Source organism: Populus alba, chromosome 1 (genome assembly GCF_005239225.2).
Source record: "Populus alba chromosome 1, ASM523922v2, whole genome shotgun sequence".
In the NCBI taxonomy this organism is placed as follows: Eukaryota; Viridiplantae; Streptophyta; class Magnoliopsida; order Malpighiales; family Salicaceae; genus Populus; species Populus alba.
In genome coordinates this window covers 11245795-11259137 of record NC_133284.1, presented here as the reverse complement: position 1 = coordinate 11259137, position 13343 = coordinate 11245795, and the positions used below count along the sequence as shown (strand labels likewise).

The following is a 13343-nucleotide window of genomic DNA, read 5'->3' as shown; positions in this document are numbered from 1 at the left end:
CAATTCTTAGTAAAATTAATTTGATCAGTTAAAAGTCTAATTAAATCCTTAATTAAGTCCATGATTAAATCAAATTAACCTATTAAAAATCTAATTGAGTCTTTAGACTTAATTTTTATGTAAGTTCGTTCAAAATTCATTTTGAACTTGCATTGTCTTTAACATTTGAGTTTTTCAAATATGTATTTGAATTTCCAAAGTTGTCATAAACTCAGTTTGGTCACTCCAGCTCTCATTTATATATATAGATCCTTTTTCAGCTTGTTTTTATCACCCAAGTTGTTTGTTTATTTGTATTTTGAAAGAATTCAAAATTAGATGATGACATTATCATTAATCATCACAAAAATAAATTTTAAATGGCTTATCCTCGTAGCCAACGAATAAACATTATTTTTGGACTTAAAAAAAAAAAATATAAAAAATATATTTGGTTAAAATAATGATACCAAAAAAATTGAGAGCACCTCGGGAAAAAAAATGATATCCTAGACCGAGGGATTTTCTTTTAGTTTTCTTAAGTTCTTATTAAAAAAAACTATTTTGTTAATATAAAGGATATCTTTGGTTAAAAAATATATATGTGAATAAAAAAAATAGCTAAAAAATATTTTTTTCAGAATTTAAATCGCTGTTCTTTTATAAATATTTATTATAATTGTATCGGAATCAAATAAAAAAAAAATTAAAAGACCCCTTGACTAGTAACAGTTTCCATGTAAACGCCGGTGGTTTTGAAATACTGGAAAATCTTCTGAGCAAGAATACTATTACGGCCCACAGATTTGGCTATTTTTTCCACGATTCTGGAAACTCCACCCAAAAAACCGCTGCCAACAGACTTGTTTCTCTTTAGACCATTCCGTTCCTTCGTTGTAATAAAAATGAAAAAGTACGGACACGTTAACTTGGAGCGGACATCAAGTATTCAAAATCTCTCGTCTCGCGACACGCTTGTATGTTTTTAGGAAAAAGCAGCCACACCCCCACGTGATCTGACGATTCTTCGATGTACCTAATTAAAGTAGGCTTCGTTATTGTAAACTATTGTTGTGACATGGTTTAAATTATTTTTTTTAAAAGATATATTAAACTAATATTTTTTTATTTTTAATATCACCGAAGAAGATTTAAAATTATATAAAAAAATAATTTTAAAAAATATATATATCGTGGCCGCATAAACAAACAAGATGATGACATGGTTTAATTTGCCACGTCACCGTTCATATGGGCTCAACTTTGTTGGGTCATGAGCATGGTAGGATATAATTTCTTCCAACAGTGACGACACCTGGTAAGAATTGAATGAAACCTTGAAGTTCCAAGCGCAGTTGAAGCGCGTGATATATGTCCTCTCGAGGCACCCAAGGTGGAGCAAAGGTATTAGTTTTTGCTCATGGCTCGTTTGCCCAAATTCGTGCACTTGCAACATGTTTGAGACCAATTTCCTATTAAAACTAATTTTATTTATATAGGTCCGTTTGCTTGGTATAAAATAGTTTTTTTTTTAAATAAATTTTAAAAAAATAAATTCCAAGAAAGTTTCATGGATATACTAAATTTTAGATATTAATGACTCCACAAATATTGTTTCAAGATTTCAACGTTAATAATAGAAAGCTTTAGCTTGTCTTTAATGATTAATTACTTTTGTTTTAATTATATTATTCGAGGTAATAACTTATTGAATCTAAAACACATATTTAAATGTAATTTCATACATTAATATAAATTATGTTTTGCAACCTATTATAGCATAGGAACTATTGTCAATAGTTATGTTTACTTCACGATTTCTAAATTACACAATACAAGCGGGCATTTTTACGCTGCTAGTTAATAATTTTATTGTACCTGCGACATTAACTATATAATTTTATGGTTAGAAATAAGTTATCATATAAGGAAATAGAAAATTCTTAAAGTCAAGATAAAACACACCACGCAAGATTGCAAAGAGCCCTAGATACATTCGTAATGTCGATTAATAGTTGGTATAGCTTTAGGCTTGTTAATTTGAAAATTATGTTTGGTGTTTCTTATTTCTTATATAGAATTGTATTGGAGTTATTAATGATATATACATGCGTGCTTGTATATTTACATAAAATTAAATATTATTTACTGGAAAAAAATATATCAACACAAAATATAATAACAATATGTTATTTTAACATGTAATTTATATTTGTTTGAATAAAATTTTATCACCATCCCAATCTTCTTCCCAGGGATTTTTTAAACAAAGTAGTTCCATGTTCATAAACTCATAAAAACTAAAGGCCTTCATGTATGAATTACTTTTGTGATGAGATTTTGCATGTTTAATAGAACTATAAAAGTAGATAAAATGTATCATTAATGCAATATGCACATTAATGTAAATGTGAAATAATAAATAAATGTCTGTTTTTTTTGTTAGTTTATTAGTAATATCACTGTTATAATTAAATATTTTTTATATGTTTTTTTTTAAATTATAATTTTAACCAAATACATATTTTTAATTAAATTAATTTCAACTAAAAATATTTTTTTTAAATTACATTAATGAAAATTACCACAATATATACTATAACATGCTTGGGAGTTGCTCATAATGCAAAAGGTGTGTATTTATCGCAAATCTAAGATCTCAAGGATCTTATGGAAGATTGAGAGGATGTTTCATAGTGTAGTAGAAGCTGTTTTTTAAAATATATTTTATTAAAAAGTATATCAAAATAATGTGTGGTGTGTATATATATATATATATATATATTAAAAAAACTATTCTTGTAATTAGCTAATTAAAACAATTTAATAAAATGCCGTTTGGAAGCGTTCCAAACGGCCTCTGACTATTCCATAAACATCCCTCCATGACCCCCGCTGCACGCCTCGACCCTTGCCTCCCAACTTTCCCACCTTAAATACTCTCATCTCTCCTCCCTAAAAACAAACCATCTCAAAAAAAGAAAAGGAACTCTCATCTCTCACTTTCCACTATGCAAAAGAGCGCTTCAGCTTCTTCATTAGGCCCAGGAGGCCTAGACCTGTCTCAGATCTTCTTCAAACCAATCCAAAACACATCTCCGCCATCACCCACCAAACGCCACACCAAAATTTCTGTTATTGGTACCGGCAATGTAGGCATGGCAATAGCCCAAACAATTTTGACGCAAGACTTAGCTGACGAGCTTGCCCTTGTTGATGCCATACCTGACAAGCTCCGCGGAGAAATGCTTGATCTCCAACATGCTGCAGCTTTTTTACCCCGCACCAAAATTCTTGCATCCACTGATTACTCTGTCACTGTTGGATCTGATCTTTGTATTGTAACTGCTGGGGCTCGACAGATTGCCGGGGAGTCGAGGTTGAATTTGTTGCAGAGGAATGTTGCAATGTTTCAGGGGATTATACCTCCACTTGCTCAGTATTCTCCTGACGCGATCTTGATGATTGTGTCGAATCCTGTTGATGTGTTGACTTATGTGGCCTGGAAGTTGTCGGGGTTTCCTTCGAATCGGGTTATTGGATCTGGTACCAATTTGGATAGCTCCAGGTTTCGGTTCTTGATTGCTGATCATCTTGATGTCAATGCCCAGGATGTACAGGTGAGGACATCGATTGATCTTGTTTGTTATTTTTTTTTTTGAGTCATGCAAAATCACAATTTATCCCGCCGCAATTTTTCGAGCATATGTTCAATTTCATTTCATGTCACTTTGTTTGAAGCTTTGGTGCGTGAAAGCCGGCAGATAATACATTGAATTCTACAGAAAAGAAAAAAAATTACAGAATTTCAGCTATGCTCTGTAGAATTTAGAGAAGAGGTAGAAGAACAGTAGATATTTTCTTCATTCGTCTGTGTTGTTGCTGAGTGTTTTTTAAGTAGAAGAAGTTCACAACAGCGTGCATTGAAGTTACAATACAGATTTTGAGAGATTTGATGAAGCTAAACTTTAGGAATCAATCTTCCCCTAAACAATCTCGTAAACAATTATCTCTAGCTGAGCATTAGGAATCATTGATTGTAATTTTCTGATGATATTCTGCAATCTTGCTGTCCTGCTGATATGCTTGATGATTCATGTTTCCATTTCCATCATTTACTTGCTTGTGCAAGTATTTCTGTACATTTTGATTTTTTTTAAAAAAGAAGGAAGTCTCATGAGCAAATCATGTGGTCAAAATTGAAATTTGACTTTCGCTATCTGCGTTTGAATTTTTGAATTGTTAACATTTCTTTATAGGAAAAAATATTTCTGAATCTTTACTTTTTCTTTGGTAGGCCTACATTGTCGGTGAGCACGGGGATAGTTCTGTGGCATTATGGTCTAGCATAAGTGTAGGAGGAGTGCCCGTATTGAGCTTCTTAGAGAAGCAGCAAATACCCTATGAGAAGGATGCACTGGAGAAAATCCACAAAGCAGTTGTAGAGAGTGCATATGAAGTGATTAGTCTCAAGGGCTACACATCTTGGGCAATTGGGTACTCAGCTGCTAACCTGGCTCGGTCCATTCTCAGAGACCAGAGGAAAATCCACCCTGTTTCCGTTCTTGCAAATGGGTTTTATGGCATTGGCGACGGGGATGTGTTCTTGAGCTTGCCGGCACAGCTAGGTAGAGGAGGGGTTTTGGGGGTGACCAATGTGCATTTGACGGATGAGGAGGCACAAAGGCTCAGGAACTCTGCTAAGACCATCTCGGAGGTGCAAAGCCAGTTGGGACTTTGAGGTCAATGGACATTTGTTCTATTCGTTGCGCTTTGTAGGTAGTATCTTGGCTTGTTTTCACTCGTAACTTTTATGTTTCCAGTTTTCACTCAGCGTTGTCATTTGTCAGTATAAATACATTTTTGGGAAAGGTTTCCCATCCATTTCGAACTAAAAATGGCTTTGTTTTGCTGTTGCAACAATTATGTGGAGTAATTGCGATGGTGATATTCGTCCTGTCACTCTTGCAAGAAGAACTTGGACTGTGGGAAGTTATGTTGCAAAAGCACGCTGGCCTTAAGACATACTTAGCTAACTGTACGGATTGGAACTCTTTTTGGAAAATCTGCAGCATTCATCTCAAACAAGCCTGCTTAGAGCATCTACAAGTACAAATGTTATTTAGAAGATTCAAATCTGTAATATAGCTTTATGAATGGGGTGTGTGTGTGTTTTGTGTTGTGCGTGTGTTTGTTTAGAAGAGTCAATTGTATTTTAATATATTTGATATATAATTATTTTAATCATTTGATATGATTTAATTGATTTGACATGTTAAAAACAACTTGTAACATAATATTTAAGGATGAAATTAAAAAAAAATCAATTAAAAAATTAATAAAAAAACAACTCAAGTGAATTTGCTAAATTTATTATACAAGTCATAAGATTAAAATAATTTTTTAAAAAAATAAACTAAAAAATAGAAATTTTTAAAAAAAATTGAAGGAAAAATAGGGAAAATAAAATTGTTAGAATGAAGAATAATTTATAAGGTTTTAGCATTTTTGCAAGATAGTAGTAATAATATATTTATAAGAGAAACAATATTTTATCTTTATATTTAGCATTTTTCTCTTAGCATGTTAAACGAAAAGCTAAATTAATTTTTTTTTAGTTTTTTATTTAGCACATTGGAGATGCCTTTACAAGGGCAATTCTCCTCAAAGAGCTATTGCTATTACATTACAATAAAATACTTGGATTAGATTACACGCTATATAACTTAGGTCTTGTTTGTTTATTAAAAAGTAGTTTTTTTTTAGAAAATAAATTTTAAGAAAGTAAATTTTGAAAAAGTGAATTATTTTTTGATATTTGATAGTGAATGGAAAATAAATTGAAAAATATTTTCCGGTGTTTGGTTATGTCATGGAAAATAAGTTGAAAAATAACTTGTTAATGTTTTATTTTTTTCAAGTTTTTTCAAATAATGAGGAACAAATTTTACAAATTAAAAAGTTGAGTGAGAATAAAATTAAAAAATATATATAATTTCATAAATTATCTCAAATAAAATAAAGAATAATCAAAATAATAGAGATCAAATTTTTTTAAAAAATAATAATAAAAGATGAAGAAAATAAAATAATAATAATTAATATTTCATAAATTATTTCAAATAAAATAAGAAACAATAAAAAAAACAAGGATCAAATTTGATAGATAAAAAATTTAAATTGAAAAATAATAAGAGAAAAGCAAATAAAAATTATAAAAATAAGGACCAAAATTAATATAAAAATTAAATTCTAAGGAATAAAATTAAAAATAAATATTCAAAACAAAATATATAGCAATCAAAAGTTTAAGGATCAAATTTGATATAATCAGTAAATAATATGACATTTTAAAATATTTTTTACAATTTCCGGGAAGTGTTTTCTGCTTAAAATAAAAGGAAAACACTTTCCTGGAAACCAAGTCAAATTTTCTTTTAACTAAAAAATATTTTTTGTTGATCAACTTTTCTAATGACAAATAAATATGGAAAAGTTTGGAAAGTGATTTTTCCGAAAACCAGTTTCCGGAAAACAAACACAACCTTAATTTTTTTGTTATTTATAACTTCTTACGCCCAAATTAATAATCAATTTTTTAAAATTTTGTTAAATAAGAAAAATTCAAGAAAAGAGATTTGAAGTGTAAAACAAGAAAAAAAAAATCTTATAATCAATCTCAAATGTACTAGAAAACATTTAGTGCACCTACTTTTATTTTTCTTACTTTGTAGTCCTTTTAATTTTTGAAATTTTAATTTAAATTCAAAAATTTATTTTTTTAACATTTCAACCCCGAGTTTAAGAAGGAAAAGATGAAGTCGCTTAAAAATAACTAAAAAGAGAGAAAGTTAATAAATAACTACTTTTTGACCACAAAATACATATTTTTTTTGTATCAATAAATTTCATTTGACAAAAAACGTTTAATGAGCATGACCTTTTTTTTAAAAAAAAAATAGGCCTAAAAATAGATAAAGTCTCATTTAGAATTTTTTATTTGGTTGATTTCCATTCTTTTTTTAATGATTTTGGAGTATTTTTGTATCAGTAAATTATTTATGAAATTTTTATAGTGTTTTGAATCAAAACAATTTAAAAATTGGGTTTTAGGATACAAAACCTTTGACCTCGATTTTCTATTAAGTGGAGGTGACCAAAAAACATAACAATAGACGGCTTATTGCTTGCTAAAAAAAAAATAAAAACGAATGATTTCTCGCTGCTCTTGAGAAAAAAAAAAAAAAAAAAAACATGCACGGGCTGACGCTTCAAAGCCTAATGCTTGTTTTTTTTAAATGATTGATTCTTTTATATTTTTTAATTGCATAATATTTTGAAGAGATTAATTTAATTTATCTTGAATTTTTTTCCTCATATATTTTGTATAGATTAGGTGTATTTATATACACTTTTTAATATAAAAAATAATTTGTTATTAGTAACAACAATAAGCCACTAAGATAAAATAAATGAAAACACTTCAAATAAAAAACTATAATGGATATAAAACATTTGCAAGTACATCTATATTTTATTTCTATTATGAAAACTAACCTTTTATTTTAATATTTAATTAGTTTTAGCAACTTCTCGGCTCATAAATACCTTAATTTATTTTATAAATCATAAATAACATATCCTGGCTTCTTAATTAAAAAATCATATTAATAATAGAATTTTATAATTTGTTTTGTTTTACTCCATAGAGTTATCATGATTAAAAACAAACATTCTAATATCAGATATTGTTTATTTTTTAGATAATCTCTCTATAAAATAGAAAATCTTGATACCACCCTTATTGCAGCAGAGACCAGTTATCTGATAACGCACTACAACCGCAGTTAAGCGAATGGGGATGTCAATTGTCAAGACTCGACACCAAAAGTCCAAAATCCAAAACAGATGACAATTGACCAGGTCCAGCATCATGGTTCTGGTATCCCATGATTGGTGTTCAAAAATTGGAACACCGCGGTCCGAAGAAAAAAAAAATGCAGACTATTCGAGGCGTCTTTTTTTCCACGGCAGATGTGAGATGGTAATTGTTTTCGCCGTCCTAGTGTTTTTACCCTTTTGCAGATACGCAAGTAGGACGGTGAATTTGTGCACTCACCTCGGAAGACTGTGATTCAATATTGTTGTTGTTTTTTAAATAATTTTTTATATTAAAATATTTATTAATGATATTTTTTGATTTTTTAAAATTTATTTTTAACATCAGTACATTAAAATGATTTGAAAACACTAAAAATATATTAATTTGAAATTAATAAAAAAATAAAAATTTTTAAATTTTTTTTAAATGTACTTGTGAAACACAGAAACAAAGCACTTATATAATTTTTTCTTAAAGCGTTAGGTATGTACAGGCTATTTGAACCGGTGGTTTTTTACAATAAAATTTCTTTTCTCCCAATCTCTTTATGAATTTGAAGCAAGGCCAACCCTCCAATGGTGCACATATAGAGTAATAAATCTTCTGTATTACATTTTAATTAAAAATAGCTAATCAGCCTTGAGAAATTAGTGTAGCTCCATACTTATTAATAATGTTCAATGTACAATGTTAGCAAAAAATTTAAACATATCGTCAAGAAGCTTCTTAGTCTTTTCACAGTAGTTTTTTTTTTAATTATAATATCAGCTGGGAATACTTTGGTTTTTTCTTGGTCTTTTTTTTTTTTTGAATTATAATATAGATAGTTAGTGATTTGTAGCTTCTCAAGTTCTCATGAGAGTATGATGTATCATGTTTCAAATCTTATTTTTGGTTTTGAATGATTTGGATTAAGTGGAAAAAAAATATTAACAGTTAAATTGTTTTTATTTTTATGATGCATTAAATTCTATTATTTAATTTCAATCTAATGATTTATATTTAATGAATATTACAATTTTTCACCACTGTATTCCAGTGCAAATGTCGTAACAATCACTGTTATATTTGATTACAAAACTCTACTTATCTTGTGAATCAATCCGATGATTCATGGACCTAAAGCTAGTCGGGGTTAAGTTTAACTTTGAAGTTTGAACTGATTTTTTTAAGATCAAAACAATATTATTTTTGTTTTATTTAAACTCTATTTAAACCATGTTATTATAGAGGGTTTTTTTTTTTTTTTTTTTTAAAAAAAAACTAAGTAGCCAAGTAAGGGTAGTTCCAAGAGTTTGAGTGTGTTTATTGTGTTTTTTTTAAAAATAAATTTATTTTGTATTAAATAAAGTTTCTTGGCATTTTTTTATTATTTTAATATATTTATATTAAAAAAAAATCTTGAAAATAAAAAAAATACTATTTTTATATATTCTCTAATAAAAAAAATACTTTTAAAAACAATTCACAATATCAAACATTAAATTTAATCATTAATGCAAATGAAAATATTACAGCGAGCCAACTACTGGGCTCCGAGCCCAAAACATTACACCGCACACATCTGAAACGCTATCGTTTACTAGAACTTAACTCTTTCTTTCTAATTGCTGAAATTCATCAATTCACAAACACTCGGGAAAATCACCAGATAGGTAGTGAAGATTGGCTGACAACAACAACAACAGTACCTCAGGAAGTAGAAGAAGGAAGCTAAATCTAAACCTGAAATGGCAGGTAGATTGAGCAACGTGGCTTCACGGATCATGGGAGGAAACGGCGTCGTTAGCCGCTCTGTCGCCTCCTCTCTTCGCCTCCGTTCCGGCATGGGCCTCCCCGTCGGAAAACACATCGTCCCCGATAAACCCGTTAGTATATATTAACTATTTTCAATTTTTTACAAAAAAATGAAATCCATAAAGAAAATTCATTTGGGGTTTTTATTCTTTCAGATTTCCGTGAATGATGAGCTGACGTGGGACAATGGGACTGCGTTTCCAGAACCTTGCATAGATCGAATCGCCGATACTGTTGGAAAGGTAACCAGTGACTATTGATTTTATTATTATAACTTGTAAATATCAATTTATTGATTTTCCTTTTCCTTTTGGGATTCTTTGATGGTAATAGTATGAGGCCTTGGCTTGGTTATGTGGAGGTTTGGGATTTTTCGCGAGTCTCGGGTTGTTAGTTGTGTGGAATGATAAAGCTTCTACGATTCCATTTGTAAGTTAAATAACTCATATTTTCATTCGGATTTAAATATTTGATTTGCTCACTTGAATGGAATCGATATTTGTTGGTATTTTGGTATCAATTGGTGAATGTGTTTTTGTTGGCGTGTTTAATTAAGTGGAGAAATAAATTTCCTTCCGAGTCATAACCGATATTCACACTTAATATTATCAAGTTAAGTTGTCAACCTTGTATAATCAATTTAATTTCATGGTACTTAGCTGTAGTGCAAACATTAGTTAAAGAGACAAAACCTTGATCTCTTTGGAAGTGAATTTCGACCTGACTAACTTACAAGTTAGGACATGATATAGTTCTGAACTTATGCTTTCAATAATGATGCAATATAAATGGCTGGTTCCTCTGATTAACGCGCGACTATCTTGCAAAGTAAATGACCATCAAATGGGTTGGGGGGGGGGATTTAAGATCTGCTTGGTTATAGAGCTCTGATTTCTGCCCTAATTCTGTGATTGAAATGTTACTCTAGTGTTTTAGAAAGAAAACTGAACATATTAGGATAGTCATGAATGTTTAAAATGTTAATAAGATTTAGCTTTGGTATTTGAAAGGAATTGGTATTTGTTGCACTTTTGATATCAGTCTAGTAAACTAGTTCTTTGTTATCGAGTTTTGTGATGTGAAAATACGTTGTCTTTTGAGTTGAAAAATGCTGTATGATGACATCTACTTCAATTCAACTTTGTCTTGATGCCATGGTAGAGGACATGTTGGTGGTTCTTGGAAGCTCCTGGATGAAGATTTATCAACTTCATGAGCACATTTTGTTTCAATCAACCCTTTCCTAGTGTATTGCTTTTGGTTAAAGTGGGGAAAACAGATGTGCCTTCATCTATGATGGCATTTCCATTGTTACATTGGATAAGAGCTATTAGTTATGTGCTTAAGAAGTTGGTATTCTTGTCAAAACTATTATTAAGTTAAGCTCTTGAACTTGTAATAACCATCAAGTTTCTATAATACTTGGCTTCAGTGCAAAAAATATTGAAAAAGATAAAACCTTTGTCTTTCTGGAAGCAAACTTTGAGCTGGCTAGATTACAAGTTAGGACAAAACATGATACTGAACTTAGGATTCAGATGATGACGCAATTACAAACAACTGATTCCTCTGATTACTCATATGACCTTGCAAAAATTAGCGATGGGAATTGATTTCTTATAACTTTTGGAAGAAAACTCTCGAGTGAGAATGTGATGTCCATGCTCCAAATCTAAAGCCTCACACTTGACAGAGAACCATAGTTTTCCTTCGATGCATCTGTCTTGGTTTTGTCCTTTATCCAATTATAGCCACAGCAGATTACTGCTCAGCTCAGCTTAACTCAACTAAGTCACAGGGGATGAAGGAGTTGAATTTTGAAGTGTGCTACATTTGAACACAGTGAATCTATTTCCTAGTCAGTGCTCAATCACTCCACTTTAGGACAAGTTTTCAAATATCTTTCAAAATTCTGCAGTTTTATACTGATCTGAATTTCCTATGTCTTTAAGTATGGGATACATTAGAACTTGTAAACTTGCAGGAACTGCTTATTCTAACAACTGCTAGTCATTGATAGAGTTTATATACCCTTTCATATTTTATATACCCTTTCATATTCATAGCACTTGATGATACTTGAGTCTGTCTTGTGTTTTTCCTTGGGGAAGCCTTATGTTTGTTTGTTGTCACTGATTCCACAAGCAAAGGTTTTTCTATCGAGCCAGTTGATATGCCTCTGGATATATGAAAATTATCCAGTCATTAATATCACACCCTGTGTTTGTTGGATAAAAAAGTGGAGCTTAAAAAATGTCTATCCTTCTAGGAATTGTGAATCATAAACTTCCACCACCTCACATGATATAGGTTCTCTGAGGTGAGATTCATCTCTGAACTTGATTAGAGTATTTGAATATCACTGATACCGATATACTTAGACTGGGTAATTCAAGCCCATGTATTAGAGTGGGAATTCAACCTGATCATCTCCTTAGAAAGCTATACCAATTTCCTGATATGTTTTCCCAAATGTACAGTCCTTGAGAATTATACGGAAAGCCTGGACAAATTTTTGTGGGAAGCATCCTGTTCCCCTGAATTTTCTTTTGCCTTGGCATTATGCAAAATCTAATTATTCTTGAGAGATAATAATTGTAAGTTCAAAGATATTGATCAAGCATAAAAGTGTTTGCAGCAGAATTTTGAAGGTCCTATCCATTTTAAGAGCATTTCATTTTGGCATTCTGATGTCTTTTATCTTGTCTATCATTAGTGGAGAGCTCTGTAATTTATGGAAATTTTTGGGCACTTCAATAATGATTCTGTATTCATAGTGTATGACGATGTTATGCTTCTGCTTTGTGAATAACCTTGTTATGTTTTGTCAAGTATCACTTTATCTCATCAGCTGCATGCGTTCTCTTTATAACTTGTTTCATCTTCATATTTTGTTCTATAACTTCATATTTTATGTTTAACATTTTAGGCATCCTCTTTTAAGGCAATTGTGCTGCTTCTGTGCGCTAGTGCGCTTTAAACATTTTTCTTATTCAGAACTTTACGTTTCTGATGCTTGTGAGTGCACACACTCAACATTTTTCCTGTTCCACATTTAACATCTCTTATGCTGACAACAGCATTTTTTTTTTTTTTTTTATTCTTTTGAGAAGACACCGAAGGTGTATCCATACGACAACCTGAAGGTGGAGCTTGGTGGAGAACCGTAGGTTTGATCTAGGAGTGGTTGTATGCTTGCTCTTTTCAATGTCTGTCCTCTTTTGTTCATCATTTTGCCCTTGTGAACTGTGATGGTTAGAAATAATGGCTGTTGCTGAAATTAACATCAAACAAACAGCCTTTTAAGTTTCTCAAAGCTGGTTCTCAAGCAAGATGGCGTTCCTTTTTTCAGATTCCTTTTTTATGTTTCTGCCAGTAAATTGGATTATTTTAAATAAGGGTGACTATCTCAACTCTAAGCATGTGGTTTATGTAATGTCTAACCTCTTGTTTTATTCCTTATCCCTGGATTATATCGTGGGCAATTTTTTGTGAAGCTTCAATTTACTTTTTCGAGAATCATTAATGGTAGAAACCATCTTGAGTTCCCTATCTACATGAAAATTGTAGTTATTGGTGGCAGGAATTTGGCCACCAACCTCCTTTGAGTTCCCTATCGACATGAAAATTGTGTTATTGGTGGCAAGAACTTGACCACCATCTTTTGCTAAACTTTCTCTCTCCT

At 30.8% G+C, this 13343-nt stretch overlaps 2 protein-coding genes across 4 annotated transcripts; both read left to right on the top strand.

Annotated features, from left to right (window-relative positions):
* The first annotated feature begins 2900 nt into the window (after positions 1 to 2900).
* Positions 2901 to 5233, top strand: LOC118036004 (L-lactate dehydrogenase B). The gene is made up of 2 exons (XM_035041688.2): positions 2901 to 3599; positions 4277 to 5233. Exons 1-2 carry the CDS (start codon positions 2991 to 2993, stop codon positions 4718 to 4720), a joined length of 1053 nt encoding a protein of 350 aa, XP_034897579.1. The 5' UTR covers positions 2901 to 2990; the 3' UTR covers positions 4721 to 5233.
* Positions 5234 to 9459: 4226 nt separating this feature from the next.
* On the top strand, positions 9460 to 13120 carry LOC118036003 (NADH dehydrogenase [ubiquinone] 1 beta subcomplex subunit 8, mitochondrial). Of its 3 annotated transcripts, none has more exons than XM_073410000.1 (4): positions 9460 to 9729; positions 9814 to 9900; positions 9992 to 10087; positions 12139 to 12729. In XM_073410000.1, the coding sequence occupies exons 1-4, from the start codon at positions 9592 to 9594 to the stop codon at positions 12241 to 12243; spliced, it is 426 nt and encodes a 141-aa protein (XP_073266101.1). In that variant the 5' UTR covers positions 9460 to 9591; the 3' UTR covers positions 12244 to 12729. The 3 variants fall into 3 exon arrangements, with proteins under 3 accessions (XP_073266101.1, XP_034897578.1, XP_034897577.1); XM_035041687.2 differs by lacking the exon at positions 12139 to 12729 and adding an exon at positions 10820 to 12131 and having other exon boundaries at positions 9461 to 9729; XM_035041686.2 differs by lacking the exon at positions 12139 to 12729 and adding an exon at positions 12772 to 13120 and having other exon boundaries at positions 9462 to 9729.
* The last annotated feature ends 223 nt before the right edge of the window (positions 13121 to 13343 follow it).